Source organism: Mycteria americana, chromosome 6 (assembly GCF_035582795.1).
Source record: "Mycteria americana isolate JAX WOST 10 ecotype Jacksonville Zoo and Gardens chromosome 6, USCA_MyAme_1.0, whole genome shotgun sequence".
Lineage (NCBI taxonomy): Eukaryota > Metazoa > Chordata > Aves > Ciconiiformes > Ciconiidae > Mycteria > Mycteria americana.
This window is the reverse complement of record NC_134370.1, coordinates 17,225,599-17,245,577: the sequence shown is the minus strand read 5'-3', so window position 1 is coordinate 17,245,577 and position 19,979 is coordinate 17,225,599. Positions and strand designations below refer to the sequence as shown.

Sequence of the window (19,979 nt, the reverse complement as noted above, 5' to 3'; positions counted from 1 at the left end):
CAGCTCAGGCACTAGGAAGCCCTCACAGGAAAGTTCTTCACTAAGATGAAGTGATTGCACTGCCCTCTCCCAATGATGTCTCCTGCAGCTGGGGCTGCATGTGGCTTGTGTCCCTCCTGCCACCAGCCACGGTGAAGGAGTTTGCTCTGCTGTAAGTGGGTAGGCAGCAGCAGCATGCACATGGGCATGCCAGCAGCCGCTGTCAGTGCTACAGCTCCTGGCTTTTGTGCCCAAGAACAAAGAAGGGTCAAGAGTTTGTCACCAGTAACCACCATGTTTTGTGTGTGTTACATATGTGCACATCAGTGTAGCATGCACATGTGCTTGCACCTCTCCAGCTTGTCTCCACCACAATCAGGTTTGTAGTCTGGAGTCACAGCCCAAAATCTGCCCCACTAGTGGTTACGATAGCCCCAGTGACTGCCTCAGTTATCTGCACTACAATCAAAGGCAGCTGTAGCTGTAGGGAAGACAGACAGGCCCTGGCTTCTCTACCTCCACTGCCAGAGAGTAGTGTTCATGCCTGGGTATAGCTGCGCCGCTCAATTTGGACTCCGCACCCATGTGTGTCTGCATAACCTGTGTTACCAGCTTCCCGCAAACACTAGCCAGGTTTAAAGGTAAACCGAGGCTTATTTAGCATGCCTTAAAGTCAAACTTTTAGTTGGAAGACTAGAAACAGTTACAAAAAGTAAATAAATTGTAACATTCACTCTCAGATTAAACTAAATTTCATTCCGTAGTGCTACAGCATCTCTCAAGTAGGTCTCCCTGGCATGGTGAAGTACAAAAACTAATACTCCCAGGGGGCCATGGTCTCCCTGCCTGACGGATAAATTTTCTCCTCTGTACTGGAATAAATTATGCAGCTCCAGACCCTCATGTGCACAGCAGGCAGGGTGTGGTAGCAAGGTTAACAGCTCACTCGAGTCCAGATCCTCTCTCCCTGACAGCCAGAGAAGCCACCCTCTCTGCTTCCCAGGCAGCATTTCTGGGCAGCCCGGCTGCAGGGGGACGCCAGTGCCTGCTTGGTGAGTGCCAGCGGGAGGGAGCTGCCCACGCACACGCCTGCATGCTGCTCCGCTCCACCTACAGCATGGTGGTTTCTGTATTTGTGATGCCAGCGTCCTTTGCCATCGCAGAGAAGACACCCTGCTTCTTGAGCAGCTCCTCAGGGCTGTCGTATTCCACAATTCTCCCGGCCTGCAGCACCATCACCCTGGCAGCAGGGAACGAGAAGGCCTGAGCTCCTGGGATCTGAGCTGCTGGCACCGCTGGTGCCAGCACTGCAGCCCCACTGACCCTCACTCCTACAGCCATGTTACGTGGTTCACCTCTCAGCACAGAGGTGAGGGCACAGCTCTCCTCCCTGCGCTGGTGGTGTGACACACACAAGGTGTCAACAACTCCTCTATGGCCTGTTGCTGTAAAGAGGGATCCCCAAAAATGTTTCTCCCCACAAAGGCATAACTACTGCCTGGCCATCCTTTTCATCCTTCTATTCTACTCTCCTAGAAGCTCTGTATATTGCTGTCCCAGGCACTGCTTCCACCCCTGCCCCTCTGACTGCATCCTTGCTTCTGCTGCTGGCCACCTCTTGCCCCATCCTCAGAGTCCAGAGCCCCGTTCCCCTTGCCCCATGGTACCTGTTGCTGTCCATGATGGTGTGGAGGCGGTGGGCGATGGTAAGGACAGTGCAGGCAGCAAACTCACTCCGGATTGTTGTCTGGATTAAATGATCGGTTTCCAGATCTACGCCTGCTGTTGCTTCGTCAAGGATGAGGATCTTGGCTTTGCGGAGAAGGGCCCGGGCCAGGCACACGAGCTGCCGTTGCCCAACGCTGGGATGAGGTGGGGAACGTGAGTTACTAGGCAGACACCAGCGTGGCTTCTGCAAGCCTGCTGCCACATCCTGCCCTGACCCCAACACCGTGCCTGCCCAGCCCGCCCTGCCCTTGCCCCAGCTGATCGTCTGCCACCCTGAGCACCATGTCCCTCAGCATCTTGCTCTCTGGGCCACCATGGAAGGCTTGGCTCACACTGGCTCCCTGACAGCCCTGATTCCTGGACCATTTTCTCCCACCTTCAATCCCAGAAGCTTATGTGCCCTCGTCACTGGACGCTCTGCTGGAGGCTGCTGTTCCCCCGGGACCAGGGGGAAGGGAGGGGAGCTGGGCACGCTCCACTCACCTCAGGTTCTCCCCTCCCTCGCTCACAAGATGCAGCAGCCCCTCGGGAAGGTCTTGCACATATGTCTTCAGGTGGGCCAGCTCGAGGGCCTTCCAGACCTCCTTGTCCGTGTACTGGTCAAAGGGGTCCAGGTTCATCCGCAGGGTACCAGTAAAGAGCACGGGGTCCTGCCAGGGGCAGCACTGTGTTCAGCCACGCCAAGGCCATTCAGCAGGGCTGAATGTAGCTACTGTAGCTGCTCCAGGCCCCCAAGTTTGGCCACAGCCTGCCCGCCCTGCTGCCTGTACCTGGGCAGGGAAGGTGACGACGGGATGCTCACAGGCCCCTGGGCTCTCTGCAGCACCCAGGGATGCGCTAAGGGCGATGCATCGCCCAGGGAACAGAGCCTGGGAAGGATGTGCAGCAGCGGGATGCAGGAAGGTGGGGTCAGCTCACCTGGGGGATGATGGTGAGGTTCTGGCGCAGGTCATGGAGACCGATCGTTGCTATATCCACCTCATCGATGATGATTGTCCCTCCAGCGGCCTCCAACACCCGGAAGAGGCAGTTGGTGAGGGAGGATTTTCCAGCCCCGGTCCGGCCCACAACCCCAACCTGTGGAAGTAGCTATTTAGACCAGCTGACAGGGTTGAAGAAAACAGGGCAGATGCCCTCCGTCTTGGTCTGGTGGGCCTTCCTGCCCTGCATCTGCAATCACCATCTCCCAGACTGTCTCCTTTGGTCCCTGCCCTGCAGCTCGAGTCCCCAGAAGCCACGTTCCGTCACCATCCCTCCCCAGCCCACAGACTGAAGCTAAGAGGACAGAAACAACTTTAACACCATGTCACTATGGAAAGGGTGTAGTGAGGGCAGACACAGAGGTCCTCACCTTCTCGGTGCTCCCAATATTGCAGGTGATCCCCTGAAGAACCAGCTCCAGTTCAGGTCGGTAACGAACTTTGTAGTCAATGAACTGGATCTCGCCTTTGCTGGGCCAGCCGCAGGGTGGACGCTTTTCTGTCACCCACGGAGCCTGGAGGCACAGGAGCGTTAGGGGGGCTGCACCCTGCGATGCTGGCTAGCACCAAGCTGTGCAGCAGGTGTTTGCCTGGACCCTGGTCTCCTCACCTCGTTCTTCACCTTCGTGTACTCGTGTACCCGCTCCACAGCCACAATGTTCGTCTCCAGCTCCGAAGATGTCCGCACGAGCCAGTTCAGTGTCTGGGTCACCTGTGTGGCAGAGCCAGAGGATGCAGAGCTCAGTGGGACCCAGGAACAAGCACATCGCACCTCAGCTCAGGGACTCAGCTGGGCATGAGCATCCCTGGCCCGGGCCCTAACTGTCCACTCCCCAGCTACAGTCTCCTCTCCCCAGCCCTTTGAAAGCTTTGCTGCAGCACCTCTGATCCACAGCGGGAATGTGCTCCTCCCCATGGCAGCAAGCACCCCCCCTCACACGGGGATGTGTGCTCCCCTGGCTTCATACCAGCTCCCCAGGTGATGGGAGTCCCCAGCTAATCCCCTCTCCATGGATCAGAGCTGGAGGCAAGGCAGCATCCTGCAGCCAGCCCAGAGCCATCAGGGTGTTGCTCCCAGAAACAGCCCTGCCCTGGAATAAGAAAAAGCTTTCATTGACTCACGTTGAGGGCAGAGGAGACAGAAAGACCCACGATGCCACCCTCCAAAGTGCCCTTTGAAATCACAGCTAGAAGTGCAGAGAAGAAGACCACCAGGCTCCCAACAAACTCCAGACGGATGGCCAGCCACCTGCACCGGGAGAGCACAGCTGAGGGGCGGTGGGAGAGGCATCTGCCTGTGCCCAACACAGGGCCCACCAGTGAGACCAGCACCCCACCAGCATCCCTGTGCACCCAGCCCTGAGCCCAGCACTGTACGCATGGTACCTGCGCCTACACAGCATGTGGTTTGTAGCCAATTCTGCAAGCAGGTTCGTTTTATCTGTCAGCCCCTGTGTCTCACACATAACCTCCTGTGCTGGTAATGCCATGTATCTGAGAAGCCCCAGCTGTACAACCCTCACACACCCAAAGTACCTACCCAGTAACACGTCAACACCAGGTACTGCCCCCATCGCACTCCCACCTGGCCTGGAGCATCAGCCTCCTTCCAGAACCCACCAAGAGCATCTCAACCCTTGACAGCACAGCTCACCCTGCCCAGGCTCTGGACACTTCTAGGGGCCCACACTCTGGCTTTCAAAATCACCCTAAAATGTCTCCTTCCCACAGATGGTGTCCCTATCCCAAGCTCCCCCAGTTCCTACACAGACCCTCGGTCCTGAGATCAAGAGGGAGGACTGCAGCATCTCAGGGACCTCCCTCAGGACCCAGAAGCCCCTGGGCAGAGGTGCTGCAGGCTGTGCTGTGGCATAAGGAGTAAAACTCACCTATTTGAGACTATCCAGGAGTAAACACTTTTCTGATTGATGTCCATGGTGCTTTCATTTTGCTGTAGGAACCGTTCTTGGTGTCCGTAGGCCCGGATCACGGAAAGGCCTGACACTGTCTCACCAAAGTGGGAGTAGATAGGAGACCTAGTTACAGAGTCCAGACGCCGTAGCTGGCGTGACGTGGAGACATAGAAGCGCTGAAATGAGGGACACAGCTTGGTTACCAACACAAAACCCGGCAGCGACAAAGATACTGCTTTAAGGAGGGCAGAAGCTTCTCTCAAGCCCCGGTTACTCACCAGTACAAAATAATAGAAGATGCTCAAGGGAATGATAATGAGAGCGAAGAATGGGGTGGCCAGGGAGATCATGAGCAATGTGCTAATGATGGCCATGAAACAGGAGAGCCAGCTGCGGAAGGACATGGGAATGGTCTCATCTATTGTGAAGATGTCCTGGAGCATACAAAGAAGTGTGCAGAAGCAGTCAGTGACCCCAGAGAGAGGGAGAAACCCAAAGGCCCCCCACACAGAGGGTTCCTACACACTTGTGTGGTAACACAGTGCCAGACACTTGAAAAAATATTGGATGACACTGAATTGGTGTTAGGGTCACAACCCCATTTAGGGCCACAGCTCTTAGGTGGGGAGCGGCTGATTTAACAGAGAAGCTTTCTATAATATTCCCCTGTTGCATAGACCAGCTTTGGGAACTGCATCTTCATCTGGACCCAGGATGCAGTAGCAGGAACTGAGGCAGAAAGAGGGACAGGGCTGACTCCAGGTCCATGCAGGTGCACCCAGGTCTCCAGCTGGCTCTGTATTCTCTGGAGGTGTGGTCTCTGTATTCTCCCTCCTTTCTCGTTTTCTCTTTGTTGTATGAGCTTCATTTACACAGCAAAGACTGTATATTTTGCTGAGAGTCCATAACCAGAAGGACAACTCATTGTGGGACATGAGCTCTCGGCTCCTGCCTCTCTTGGTAATCTACTCTGAACCCCTCTTCAGTTTCTCCATATCCCTCTTGACCAGGTGGCCCCAAAACAGGACACAGTATCCAAGTGTGGCCTCCCTAGCACTAAGCAGAGGAGATAATAACTTCCTGTGATCTGCTGGCCACTCTCCTCCTAGTATAGCCCAAGATGTGGTTTGCCTCACAGTCAGCCTCGCATCCACCATGCTCTTGTGGTCCCTTCCAGGCCCTGATCTGGGCTCATCTGTGCAGTGCTGAACAGCAACAGGGTTATGCCACCACCCAATGCCCTCCAGACCTGCTGGAAGAAACACCTTCTTCGTGTTGGGGCTGTTCTCTTACCTTGGCAAACCTGTTCACAATGCGGCCAGTTGGGGTCGTGTCAAAAAAGCTCATGGGCACACGCAGGATGTTGCTGAGCAGTTGCTGATGCATAACCCGGGAGGCTCGCATGGCACCATGAGCAGACAGGATGGTTGCAAAGAGCAGGAAGAGAGCTGCAAGGAGAGCACAGGGTGGTCATCACCAGCTCACGTGTGACACTGGCCCCAGGCACCCTTTGGCTCAAGGGACACATTAAGTAGCTCCAAGCCAGCAGCTCTGCAGCAAGCCACTGTGATAGTCCTGCATCCCACCTTCTTGGGAGGGCCCAGTAACTGCATCCCACCACAGGGGAAGAATGCTAACCCTTTTGGAAAGCCTTGGGCCCTAGCACTATCTCCAAACTGATTAAGGGCAGTGATCTTCAACCTAAGGGGGCAACACAGACCTCTTGGGGCAATTTATGCTGGCTTCGGACTGGTATCTGTCCCCAGTTGAGCCAGGAGCCGGAAGGAAGGCAGAGCGTGCGAATGAACACAATGCTGGGTCCCCTGCTCCTTGCTGCACTGCTGGCTGCAGGCCTTGCAAGCCATATCCCTTCTGGGCCACACAGCCGAGGTGAGCGGGACCCCCTGTGCTCCCACACTCACCTTGTGACACCCCCAGCGCCCCAAAGACACCGATCCGCAGGTCTCGCTGCTCCACGGGATAGGTCTGGTTCAGGTAGTGCTGCGCATCGTCAGTCCAGGCGCTGAGCCACAGGTTGGTCCCCACAAAGGCGACGTACTGTCCAACGTAGCCCATGGCAACCCAGAACGAATACCACAAGCCAACAGCACGCAGGTACCGCAGGTACATGGAGAACTTCACCTGTGGACCAGTTCAGCCCATCACCGCTGCCCAGCAAACCGCGGCCAATGACACACAGCACAGCCTTGGGACTCCCGCCTTGCTGCCCACAGCGCTCCCCTCCACCACCTTGCCCACCAGTCCCAGGCAGCTCTGTCTCCTTCAGCGTCTCTTGGCTGCAATAGGGCCAGAGGTAGCCAGCACTGGCTTATCTGAGCCACAGTCAGAGTCTTATAGCACTGAGCCAGGGCAGCATAGTGCTTCCTCCATCCATCCTCCTCACCTTGCCGGTTTCCACAGCTTCTTTCTCAATCAGTTGCTGGCCCTTCAGCTTCTTGGGGGGCTCCTCCTGGCCCTTCTTCCAGGAATTGGTGCTGCTTTTACTAATGCTGCAGGGAGGTGATGGGCACCATTAGTCACAGGGTGCTGGATGGGTCCTACTCTCCTGGGGGTCCATCCCCATGCTGCACTGGGACTCCAGTGCTGGAGCCCTAACTGGGGCAGCTTTGAATGAGCCTTGTGGAAGCCCTAGGCATTTGCCAGCGTGAAATCATAGCCCTCAACCCCAAAAGCAGAACCAGACAGCAGCAGGAGTTTCAGGGAAGACCACAGAGTAAGGCTGTGACATGCTAATGTGAGTAAAGGCAAGGTCAGATGCTCCTGACCCAGCCCAGCTGGTGGTAGGAGCCGGCAGGGAGGCTCCCAGCTCCTCCTCTGCAGGAATCTCCCCAGGGAAGCCCCTAGATCCCATCTCCTAGGAAGCAATGCAGGGGCCAGGAGAGAGAGCGGAGAGCTCAGGTCGAGTTCCCACCTGCGACTGAACGTTCTCTGATGGATGCTGGCCTCTCGCTTCAGGGTCATGGTCACCACATCATCAGGGCCCTCCTCCACGCAAGGCTCAACGTCTTCATCACCCTGCTCTTCATCCCCAGCTAAAGCAACAGCTACAAGCACAGGGATGAGGGAAGGGAGGGTCAGGCACTGAGGAGAGAGCAGATCCCATCACCACATCTCTGCTGCACTCAGCTCCACCCCACACCCCAGGCCCAGGCTGTGTCCTACCACCACACATCAAAGCCTCTTCCAACCTTGCTGCAAGCACAGCACAGCACAGCAGGAGGAGGAAGAAATCTGTTGTGCTGGAGGGAGAACTGATAGGGGACATAGGGCTAAAGGCCTGCATGGAAGCAGTCCCTGCTGCTCACTTATCCCAGTACCACTGGTGGGACCTCATGCAGAGATTTGTGCTAGTTTAGGAGGTGCAAGATCTGGTAGGTCATGTCACTCCAGTTCAAGAACATCTCTCTGAGTAGGTGGAGATGGATCCTGTGGGGATGGACTGGGAATAGCCAGGCTCCAGCTGGACAACTGGGCTGAGCCCAGGCAGGGTGAGCATCCACCTGCTCTGACACCACTCCTCCCCATAGCACTGAGGGACATAATAAAGATGAAACATTATCCAACAGCATGTTTAGAATAAACCAAAGGATCTTTCTCACCCCAGCATCACTAAGGTATGGAGCCTGTTGCCACATAAGATTATAACATAAACGAACTAAATAGGGAGTAAAAAAAATTAGACAGGTCCTTCGCTGGCTGTTCAACACAATGCCTGGATGCAAATCTTAGGCAGAAAGTCCTTGTGCTGCTGATTGCCAGAAGCTGGGATGGATTCACAGCGGCCACTGCTGGGGCCTGGGCTGGATAGAGCAGGTCAGACTGACGGATCAGGTCTTGGGGTTTTCATATCCCCAAGACACACGCATGGCCCCCCTAACCGCCGCAGACCCGTTGTGTTCCCAGTACCTGTGGAATTTTTCTCTGAAGCATCCTCCTCCTGTCTGCCGTACAAGTTCAGGAACTGGGCAAAGGCCCCCCTGTTTGCAAGCAGGGTGCTGTAGGAGCCGTGCTCAGACACCGCTCCTGCCACCAGCACCACGATGTTATCGACCTGGGGCAGGAAACTGATACTGTGCGTCACCAAGATCCGTGTCTGCAACAAAGTGGTTGCAGGGCAGTGAACATCAGAGCACCCCTCGTCCCCCAACCATGGACCTGCTGGCTCTCCATCCCCTACTTGGGGACCTCTCTGCTTATCACTGCCTGGCTATGGGGACACAGAGCACCCCTCTGGGGACCCATGAGGTCTCTCTTGCCCGATGCAGCCCCAGGTGAAAGCCACAGAACCCCTCTCTGTCCCAAGCGAGCAACCTCAGCCTTCCCTGGATGGTCAACACCGTGCCAGTGCCACTCCTGCCTGGCCAGGTGGTGGGGAGGAGGGCACGGGTGCTCACCTTCTTTTGCAGCAGCCCTTTTGGCCCCAGCACATGCTCGAAGAGGTACTTGCCGACGTGAGCATCCACAGCAGACAGGGGGTCGTCCAGGACGTAGATGTCTGCATTGCTGTACACTGCCCGGGCCAGGCTGACTCGCTGCTTCTGGCCCCCGCTCAGGTTAATGCCCTGGAAGGGAAGGGACCTCTCTGAGCTCTGGGCTGGCACAGGGCAACAGCTCTGTCCTCTGCTGCAGGCGCTATGGGAAACCCATAGTGCCCAGGGCTGATACCTTCTCTCCAATCTCTGTCTGGTCACCCGCAGGCAGCAGTTCCAGGTCTGGAAGGAGGGCACAGGCCTTGATGACCTGCTGATACCTGGCTTCGTCCAGTTCTGACCCAAAAAGTATGTTGTCTTTCAGTGTGGCGTTCTGGATCCAGGCCTGCTGGGGGACATAGGCCAGCGAGCCCTGGAAAAAGAGACACAAGAACACTGCCATCTCCTGCAGCTGGTCCTTGCCCTGAGCCACCACTCCAGGACCAGTCCTGCCTGCTGAGCTCCCAGGCAGCCCCACAGCCCCCCCGCGCCAGCCGGCTCCTGTCACCTGGATGTTGATGTGTCCCTTGATATTCTCCATCTCCCCAAGCATGGCTGACACCAGCGAAGATTTGCCTGAGCCCACAGCCCCCACCACGGCCACCAGGCTCCCAGGCGCGATGTCCAAGGTGACGCTGCAAAGACACGAGGGCTGAGGAAGGAGCACTGCCAGGTCACCCGCTGGCTCCTGCAGGGCACCGGCACAGAGCAGCGTCTCTGGGGCACTCACCTCTAGCAGCACTGTGAGAGGTGGCTGCCATCCCCAGCTACCAACACAGAAGGACTCCCTCTCCCCACCCATCTGCCCCCAACACGGCGCAGAGCACTCACTCTCTTATCGCAGCGTTGCCATCCTGCTCCCAGGCAAACGTGGCCTCCAAGAAACGCACAGCGCTGCCTGTCAGCAAAGAGCCGTCCCTCAGGGCTGGGAAAGCCCAGGCTTGGTCCAGCCTATGACCCACAGGGACTAACCTGGAGGTTCACCTACCTGCAATGGGGTTGTGGTGGATAGCTGAGGTGTCCAGGTCTTCTCTGCCCAAGTAGCGCTCCAGCCTCTCAGTCGACACATTGGTCTGCCATGGCAGAAAGAGGATGGCATGTGGGCATGGGGCGCAGCTGGGTGGGCTGGCAGGAGCCCCGTAAGCAGACCGCCCCATACACACAGCCCCCACCCAAGCACCAGCACCAGCCTCTGAGCCCCAAGCCTGTGTCACCTACGCGAGTCCTGTCCCATCCCATTGCCAGCAGAGTCCTGTGCACTGACCCCTGGGTGTCCAAGACCCAGGTCCATCACACACCTGAGCCCCCTGTGCTGGTTTGGGCAGAAGTATCATAAGATTCCCCTGCATCCCCTGCCCTGTGTGAGGGCTGACCTGCACCAGGGAAGAGAGGACCAAGGGCAACATGGCCATGGGAAAGCGCAGCACGTTGAAAAGGGAGATGGCAGTAAAGGCCTTCTGTGCATCCAGGATGTTGTTCTCATCCACCAGTACATAGACAGCAAAGCTGGCCAAGGAGACCTAGGACAGAGAGCAGGGAAAGCTGCCATCGGGTGGCTGTGTGCAGCCCAGACCCTCATTCCCCTAAGACTTCAGCAGTGCCTTCCAGCTGGGGACCTGTTCCCTTCCGGCTTCCCTTCTCCTTTGGGGCCCGTCTCACCACTCTGATGGGACTCCTTTCCACCACAGCTCTCCTGCCAGCAGCCAGGACCATACTCTGCATCCCAGGCATCTGCCAGCCAGCCCCTTCCTCGCTGCAGAAGCACTCCAGCTGAGGTTTCCAATCCTTCCCAACCCCTTGGACACAGCCCAACCCCAGCTCTGAGGAAGGTGCAGCCCTCCCCAGACCCTCTGGCACTCACCAAGAAGGGGGCACACGTGAACACGAAGACAGAGATTGACTGCAGGTAACTGAAGTTCACCAAGTCCTTGAGCTCACGTGCCCGGATCTCATTGACTCGCTTCTCAAATGAGGGCTCCCAGGCAAAAAGCTTCAGGATCTGTGGGATGAGCAGGGTGAGCGGGTGCTGGCCTCACAGGAATGCCCACCTCCACACTCAGCTCACTGGTGGCCAGCACCTCCATCACCAGCTCCTGGCTTGCTCAGAAGCCTGCTTGGCCACTGCATTTCCTCTCCTCTCCTGCCCCATGGCTTATAGCACTTCCCCACAGCATTCCCACAGCCTCATCCTCGGCTTACAGGTCACTGCCAGCCCCTCTGCCACCATGGCAGCCTGCTCACCACCACAGCCATCCAGGACACCCCCAGAAAACCCTCTCTTGGCTCCCAAGCCTTGTTTCAGGTACCCAGAGCTCCTCCCCAGCCAACCTTTCAAAAGGTGGGGAGGACAAGGGAATTGCAGAGACTGAGGCCTGGCTACCCCAGACACAGGGGCCCCAAGCTAGACTATAACGCTGGTGCTGGAGGTTATACAGCTGTGCTGCCTCCAGGTACAGTGCACCAAGAAGAAGGGTGCAGCAGCTGCCCAGGGGGTCTCCACTCCACTTCTCACCTTGATTCCATTGAGGATTTCACTCATTATTTTCATGCGTTCATCCTTGTTCTTCATGTTCCTCACCTACAAACAGAAGAGCCAGAGGTCACCTAAACCAGACAGCAGCTCACCCTTGGAAATATATCTGGGCTGCCACAGGGAAGGGAAGGGTGGGCTCCAGAGCCCAGAGAAGCCATCCCACAAAGCTGGACCTTGGCTCCCTGGGGCTCTGGACAACCTGGGATAAAACAGCACCCCGTTGTCAGGTAGAAGCTAAAGCTTTATTTTATGGTTGGTAATATCTCACTTTCAGTCCTCAAGATGCACCCAGCCCTGTTCAAGTTCAGCTGTGATGGTAGAACAGGTCTCACCTGCCTCCTGCTCATCTCAGCTGATCACCCCCCAGCTCAGGCTAGAGACATCCCCAACCCAAGTCAGATGAGCTTCCTAGGCTGGGAAAGATCCGCAGCATAACAGGGAAGGGTAGGGGAGCGTGGAAAACGAGCGAGGGGAGCAACAGGGGGCCTCAGGAGTGGGAGGCCAGGTCGGATCTTGCACCCACCACTGACCTGGATGGTTTTGGCCTTGGCGACCAGGAACCCATTTATGGGGATGAGCAGCACCATGACTGCGATGCCAGCCAGGACAGAGGGGCCCAGCTCCCCCCAGAGGAAGACGATGGACAGGATAATTTGCAGGGGGGATGACCACAGCTGGTGAACGAAGTTGGCCGTGTCCATGAACCTCTGGGCATCAGCTGACATCAGATTCACAGTCTCTCCCACCGTGGACTCCTTGCGGGTGGCACTGGACATGGTGAGTGCCTGGAGAGAGAAAGCATAGTCACCGCAAGCCGGTCTGGGAGCAGCCTGGCTGCCAGCAGCATGGCACAGAGGAATTAGCAGGGCAGGCTGAAACTGCTCCGCATGCCTCTGCTGGCCACAGGTCCTGTCATCACCGCCTGCACACCAGGAGCCACTGGATGCTGGGGGCAAAGAAACACATGCCCGTGCAGGAATCGCAGCGGCAGCTGCCCTTGGTGTTGCTCTGCTCTGAAGAGAAACCTCCCTCGGCCCCCGGTAGCTGTCAAACACACGGCTGCAGCACCCAGGTCCCAGGCAGAACTAGCACCCACAGTGTCCCCAGTGCTGGGTGGGTGTCCCAAAAGCCAAGCTCTCCCTGTGTCTTCCTGGGAAGTAAAGGGCATACACCCCAATCGCCCCAGGGTGATGGGGCAGGCAATGGATGCTGATATCCCCAGCCCAGCTTGGGGGAAGCCAATGGGGGTGATGACAGGGCCATACCAACCTTTTTGTAGATGGCAGCGATGAGACTGGCACGCACGTTTATGCCAAGCTGGAAGCACAAGCTGAAGTACTGCTGCAGGCAGAGGGACTGGATCAGTGCCGTCAGGAAGAGCAGGATGGCGTACAGATAGCCTTGCCAGGCAAAGGACTCCTCATCCGACACAAAGGCGATCAGCAGCCTGGAGGGTAAAGAAGCCCATGAGACCCCCACCCTACTGAGACAGACCCGAGCAGGATGCTCTAAACCAACACAGGAAGAGCATCCTCACGAGAGCAGTGACAGAGACCCTGCCCCAGACAGCTGGCTCGATGCTCAGCAAGCCAGGGACCCCTGTTCTGCCGGGTGTCCCTGTTCTGCCAGGGACACTGCATTTCACATACAGCAGTGGGTCACAAATGTCAGATCATCCACAGAGACTGCGCAGCTCTGCAAAACAAACCAGGCAGGTCTGTTGGGCTGAGCTGGACTGACTCATGAAGAGTGGACTCATGGACATGGCCCCAACGAAGAGCCAGGACTGTCTCCAGGGAGGGAGCAGGGCTGCATAACAAAGGTTGTAGGGAGAAGGGAGCAAGATATCATCCGTAAGTGCTGGCAGCCAGCTCAGATCAGTTCTTCATTAAACTGTAACCCAACGCATTCTCACACCTTTGGTGAGGGCACAGAGAGTCCCCAGGGTGTGGGGCTGGGAGAGGTACACATAGGGAGATGGTGGGGTTGGATGCCGGGCACACAGGGAGGTGGTGGGGCTGGTGCAAAGCCAGGACAGGGCACGGACAGGGACAGAGAGAAAGGACTCACTTCAGCAGCTGGGGGCTGACAAACACAAGTCCATCATGCACCAGCTTGAAAGCCACCGATAGCAGGAGGTTCTGCCAGAAGGTCTTGCACAGCGTTTTTATCAACCAGCCCCTGGGGAAATCCTTGCGAGGGCCGGAGTCCCCTTTGTCTCCCTTCTTCTTCCTCTTCGGCTGCTTCTCCTCCTAGACGGAAGCCCACATAAAAGTAAAGGAGCTGGTTGTGCAGGCTTCCTGCACCTAAAGGATGCTTCTAGGGCAGCACCACAGACCCCAGATCAGGTATCCTGAATGAAGCCATAGCTTTACCTCCTGTCATGTTCCCTCTCACTGATCTCTGCTTATGTCATACACCCCCAGTACTAACACCTCTCTTGGGCACCAAAGACAACTGTTGCAAACTCCAGACCAGCCTGAACCTCTCAGGCCAAAAATCAGGGACCCCAAGAAGAATCTGAGGCCAGGGGTGATCATAGAGTGATGTTCACTCTGACCTCATTGCTGGGAGGTATGTGGGGTAAAGACAGAGATAAGGGAGCCACTTGTACTGCAGACTTGACCTTCTGTAGGGCAGAAGGATGGAGACTTTCTCGGTCTCTCAAAACATGGGGATCTGCCAAGGACAGGGAAGACCCCGTCAAGGGTTCCCCCATCCTTGCCCATGGCCCTGCAGAATCAAAGAGGGGGAAACCCAGCAAAGGGGGCCGCAGGGAGGTGAGGTGATCCTGCTCCCCAAGGCTGGACCTGGATCTCACAGTCCCATGCAAGGCCAAGAGTAGGAAGGGATTTACCAGCACCAGGATGTCTTGGCTCTGGGCCTTGATCATGTTGTTCCCATGGTCTGGGTCACCTTCCCGGCGTCGTTTCTTGCATTTCCGTTTCTCCATTTCTGCTTGGGCCTTCCTCACTGCAGTCTTCATGTTCTTCTCCAAAACAGCATAAATAGCCTGCGTCTTGTCTTTACTTTTCAATTCCCAGATATCCTCTATCTCCAAGGGCTTGCGATAGCCCTTGAAAACCATGCTGTGGGGCAGAGAAATGTCCCCTGAGCAAGTCTCCCACACTACACCAGAGGGAGAGTCCTTGCTGCAGATGCAGAGCCTTCACACCCAGCCTGGCCCTGAGCTCAGGCTGCAGAGACTGCACTGAATGTGGTGCCTTTCATGACTAACTCCAAGCAGCCTGTGCTGCAGGATCCCCAAAACAGCACTGGCCCAGCCCTAAAGCACCCCTGCATTTCACCAGCCCAACCTCTCACGGAGCCTTGCTCACCTGGTGTACCATTCAAAGGTGATGGAGCTCAGGAAGGAGGCTGTCACCTCTGGGTTCTAGGGTACAAAGCAAAGTGGGTACCAAGAGATCGTTGATGCCGAGGGGTGGTATTGACAAGAGTTGACTCCGCACCCCCAGCCATTAAGGAACCCCAGAGGTTTCAAACTGTGCCAGCTCCAGTCCCAGGAACCCCATCTCGCAGCAAGAAGCAGCACCCCTTGGACACACATGCAGATGCCCCAGGCTGCAGGCTCCAGCTCTCGCTGTGCCCCTCGCTGAAGCCTTCAGGTCTTTCCTCCCACAGGGGCCCAGAGGAGTCTGCATGGAGCCCATCCTGCCCTGTGCAACGCCAGCCAGGATGCGGTACCCCGAGCCCACTCCCGCATGGACCTCGCACCTTCTTCCTGATTTCCTGTGTTTCTGGGGCAACGTCTGAGAAGCCCGAGACAAGGAAGAGCAGCAGCTGGAGACCGTAGGAGATGAAGAAAAGGACAAACCGTGGCACATCGGAGATTGGTGCCTGCAGGAATGGAGAGCCCAGGGTGACTGTTGGGGCTTGTCTCAAGGCCACCTGGCGCTCAGAGACAAGATCCATCTCCAGGACAGTGAACATGGCTGAGCCCAACAGGGCAGTGCAAAATTTGCTCTGGGTTCTGGCTCAGCTTCCCTTTGCCACCCTTCCCAGCTTCTCCCTGACCTCCTCCCGTAAGTCCATAAGGAGAAAAATTGGTACTGGAGAGCTTGTGCCTCCCCAAAGAGACAGGATAAATTCAAAGAGCCATTCCTTCTCAGGTCTATTCTGGTTCTCCAAGGTCCCTAGTGCAGCTGGGACCTCAGTGCTACCACTTAGAGCTTGTCAAGAGATGAAGTCTGAAGGGACCTTCTTTGGGGACAGAGCAAGACCATGGGGAAGCACAGAGCTTCCTGCCAAACCCAACCTGCAGGGCTCTCCGGAGGAGCGACTGGAATGGCAATATCCCACAGAGCAGGGACAGTGTCCAGAAGCAGAAAAGTATCCCCGAGTCTCTGCACAAGCAGAAGCGTCGTGCATCGTGGATCAGCATGACCAGGAGCTGCAGAAAAGAAAACCAGTCAGAGGTTCAGGTGGGGCTGCAGGACTAGATCTGGGCTCTAAACATGCCTTTGGAGCATGTGTCCCGGGATGCCAGCACACGTGATCTGCTGGTATTCTCTGCCTTGAAGACACTGAGCTCCCAGTGCCCGAGGTCGCTGTCAACCCTACATAAGCTTCGGAGTTAATTGCACAGGGCAAAGGTTTATTTCAGGAAGACATAAGATCAGGCTCCTCATAGGAAAAGCGAGGTCTGAAGACACCCTGACATTACAGCACGGCACTATTTCTCTTTTTAGCTGTTCTCACCCCAGATTCTCAGATACGCCCAGCTGTGAGCAGTCACACCCTGTCTCCTGCATATTGCCTCCAGACCTGGAATTAAAGCCAGATCAGAGACCCAGCAGCACAGCCTCTCTGGGCAGTCCCCTTGGCTTATAATCTCACATGAACTCTGCACGTGAAACTAAATGACGTGACAAAATACAAAGGATAGCAAATTGAGGTGTTACTTTTGCTTTTAAGTGTAGCTCCTGAGCTTCATGGCTTTGTTAAGACTGTTAGAATACCCCATGTCTCATACAAGATATCTGCAACTTCTGTGCATGTACTCCATCAAGCTAATAGCCCCTATGTCCTCAGCTCTCTCTCCCCTGCCTGGGTACCCTGTGGTGCTTCTTGGCTCTCCACACAAAACTGAGCCGCAACTCATGGGAAGCTGTGAGACATCAGAGCAGCAAGCCATGGTCTGATGTTCACGCTGTGCAATCAGTCCTGTGAAACCCATGCTGCTGCTACCAAGGCTTCTGCCAGAGAGCTCAGCTATGCTCACAGGCATTGTATCTATCCCAGTTTTAAGGATAAAAGGAGGGAGCACTGTACAACCAGACACTTGCCCTCAACCTATCGCCCTTGTGAACCCACCCATGTTCAGGGCTAGTCCCTACCCATCCTCCAGGCCACGCTTCCCTCGTGGACACAGCTTCCAGCTGATCTCTGTGCTGTGGGAATTTTTCTGCTGCTTGGCCCCACGGTCTCACACCCCGTCTCTTTGGTGACACGCAGCACATTTACCGGCTGATCCCTTACCCAGGTAGCAATGTGCAGGCTGGGGTTTGTGTACTGGACAGCTGGCAGGGGGTCCTGCTCTGTGTCCTCTACAAATGCCAGGGCCAACTCCGCCACTGCCGTCAGCATCAGCAAGGTAGCCAGCACCTGCGGGGAGAGGGGAGCAGCCATGAGGGGAGATCCAGCCCATCATGGGCACTGGGAACCACTGGAAGACAACACAGTTGGGCGTAAAAGCACTGTGTCCCATACACCGTTACACCCTTTCCAACCCAAACAGGGCCTGGGAGAGCTTTCTCGGGCCCTGTGAATCTGCAGCACTTCGACAGGAGCACTGCCATCATTTTAAGCTTGGAGGATAACAGCCCACAAGCTGAGAGGCCCCAGTGCACACCTCTGCCCTCCCTCCCGGTGCATCCCAGCCCTGTTATCCCCTCTGTCCCAGATATGCCTCATCCTGGGCCCCCCTTTATGCTTCTGTCCCAGATGGTGCCCTGGCCCGTTGCTCCTTCTTTCCTACACTTCTCATCTCTCCACCCCACACCTGACTCCAGCCCAGAGGCTTTCCACTCCCCGCCCCTCCATCCCAGGCTGCTCCAGCCTGCCCTCTGTGCCCCCTCAGCCCCGCTCCACCTGTTTGATGATGTAGAGCTTGGTCACAGATGATTTCTTGGCTCTGGATTTGCACATGGGCAGGAGCTGCCACGGAGCCAAAATCCAGAAGAAGCCAAGGGGGACCCAGACCAGCACAGTCTGCTGGAAGCACACGGGCAGGTCGGCATCTGGACGAGCAAGGTAGGAGGCATTCTGGGAGCAGCAAGGACAGACAGCCAAGTCAGTTGGGATGGCTGGACCCCCACCTGGCTCACGGCACAAAAGCCAGCACTCTATAGCTCCTGCTCCACCCCATCACACCCCCCCTCCTCAACACCCACCTTCCTGGCTGAGCATTTGAGCACTCAGCCAAGGTCCCAGGTGATGTCCCTCTACCCATCTATCTGCCCGAGCCTGGGAGGGCCTCCCCCACAAGCACCCCTTGCTGGAGCCAAGCCAGCTGCAGCAGCTGGACCCAAATCATTCCCCGAGAGGTCCGTGCAGGGTGTCCTGTGTTCCCAGCTGGGCTCTGGGGCTACAACAGGACAGGGCTCACTCAGGAAACTGTCATTTGCATCGCTGTCTCGTGGATACCACGCAGGCAGTGCACAGCACTCAGTGCCATGGCAGTCCTGGATAAATACCAGAACCTCTGCTGCCCGCTGGCAGTTGGGTCCCGCTGGCTGAACAAGCTGTGAGCCTTGGGACCTACTGCTCTCCCCTTCCACTGAGCGTCCGACCCCAAGAACTGGAGATGGGGGTGATGCAGCCACTCACCCAAAAGACGGAGCCGCAGAACTCCTCCAGGGCTGCCGACATGGCTCAGGGGAGAAGAGGCAGCGGCTCCTTCCCCTCGCTCTGCCTGGCTGTGACAGTCCTGGGTGGACGCTTGGGACAAAAGTCCCCACATACCCTCAAGCGGTGTTGGGACAAAATCCCTGATGACACGCAGTTAATCGTTAACTTGGTACTATTGCACAACACCACACCCCAAAGCAGTGACCAAAAGGGCTTTGGAAACTGCATGGGCTCTGCGGAAGGGAGGAGAGGAAGACCCAAGAAAGAGATCAAAGCAGAGATGCAGGGAAGTGACTGGTCACAGAGTCACTGCAGGACACCACAGCCATTGCTCAGAAACCACAGCCTTCATCAGTGCACACCAAGAGAGACAAGCTCGTATGGACCCACTAAAGACACTACTTTAGTTCAACAGACCTCTCCTACCAGAACAAGCCTGCTGAATGCTGCCAGAAAGTCCAGCAAAGGCTGGTCCCTCAGGAGCCAAAGAAGACAGTACCCTTTTGCTCAGGTGCCACCCAGCAAGGGGGCCCAGGACACCAGCAGTGCTCCAGGCCTGGGAACCTGCAGTGTCTGGCAGCTGAGCTGACTGCATGCTGAAGTGGTCTTTCTGAGTCCCCGGGATCCGGGTTCCTTTTACCAATTTATTCCAGCCTGCACAGCCTGGAGACTTTCTCAGCTCTTCCTTTTGCTTCTCTCTTTCCTACATCTCTGTGTTGTTTGCATGTTATGGCAGCTGGCTGACCACAAAACCCAAAAGACACTTTGAATCTTCATTCTAAGGCAACCCCCAATATCTGAGACAGCCAGAGGACAATTCCTGAGTAGGGTGACTGCCACTAAATCATCACCCTGCTGCTTAGAAAGGTGGAGGTGTGGGGGCAGGTGGGGATGGTGCTACTCTAAGGCTGGAACTGAATTTGCTTTATCATGCACGCTCTTGGGAAGCAGTAGGTAAAAGGGGACGGTAGCGTGACTGCAAGGATTCTGCTGTCTCATTGTTCATGGAGTTAGTAGATAGCTCAGAAGCCAAGGGTGACACAATGAGTAATTGCTCAGGAACAACCCCCTTACTATCAATACCAGAGAAGGGTTCAATGTCCAACTCATTGGTTAATTATTATTGGCTTGTCTGGTTAAATCCACTTGTTTTTGTAAATAAAGCTACCCCTAGTGCTAGGTCCTCCAGGCCGGAACCAATACACTGCTGATGAGAGCAGCAATCTGATGCAACGGATAAGAAATAAGTGAATGGAGCAGTCACTGCTTCAGCCCTCCTCCATCCAGAGTGCTGATGCGATTCTTCTTTCTGCTCACTGGCACAGGTGTCCTCCGGCCTTGCTCGTACCCACCCGGAGCGCTGCTGCCAAGCCTCACGACACCTTCCTATTTAATGCTCTGTGCCATCACTTGTCTCGGTTTTCAGTACATGTCATAGCCCATCTTCACCCTGTCTTTGGTCTCTCATTCAGAGTTGAAGTGCTTT

The 19,979-nt window shown here is 56.1% G+C and overlaps 1 protein-coding gene across 1 annotated transcript; it reads right to left on the bottom strand.

Moving 5' to 3' along the window:
• Positions 1-556: 556 nt before the first annotated feature.
• Positions 557-18,514, bottom strand: ABCC2 (ATP binding cassette subfamily C member 2). The gene is made up of 32 exons (XM_075506588.1): positions 18,473-18,514; positions 17,735-17,908; positions 17,123-17,248; positions 15,900-16,034; positions 15,359-15,481; positions 14,962-15,017; positions 14,481-14,712; positions 13,694-13,875; positions 12,893-13,070; positions 12,154-12,408; positions 11,603-11,668; positions 10,952-11,089; positions 10,464-10,610; positions 10,079-10,163; positions 9,922-9,988; positions 9,599-9,725; positions 9,287-9,463; positions 9,016-9,183; positions 8,528-8,714; positions 7,533-7,665; positions 7,005-7,110; positions 6,523-6,742; positions 5,894-6,048; positions 4,879-5,034; positions 4,577-4,776; positions 3,810-3,936; positions 3,298-3,399; positions 3,059-3,202; positions 2,626-2,784; positions 2,191-2,357; positions 1,647-1,841; positions 557-1,219 (listed from the first exon to the last, which is right to left on the bottom strand). Exons 1-32 carry the CDS (start codon positions 18,512-18,514, stop codon positions 1,090-1,092), a joined length of 4,659 nt encoding a protein of 1,552 aa, XP_075362703.1. The 3' UTR covers positions 557-1,089.
• Between the last annotated feature and the right edge of the window lie 1,465 nt (positions 18,515-19,979).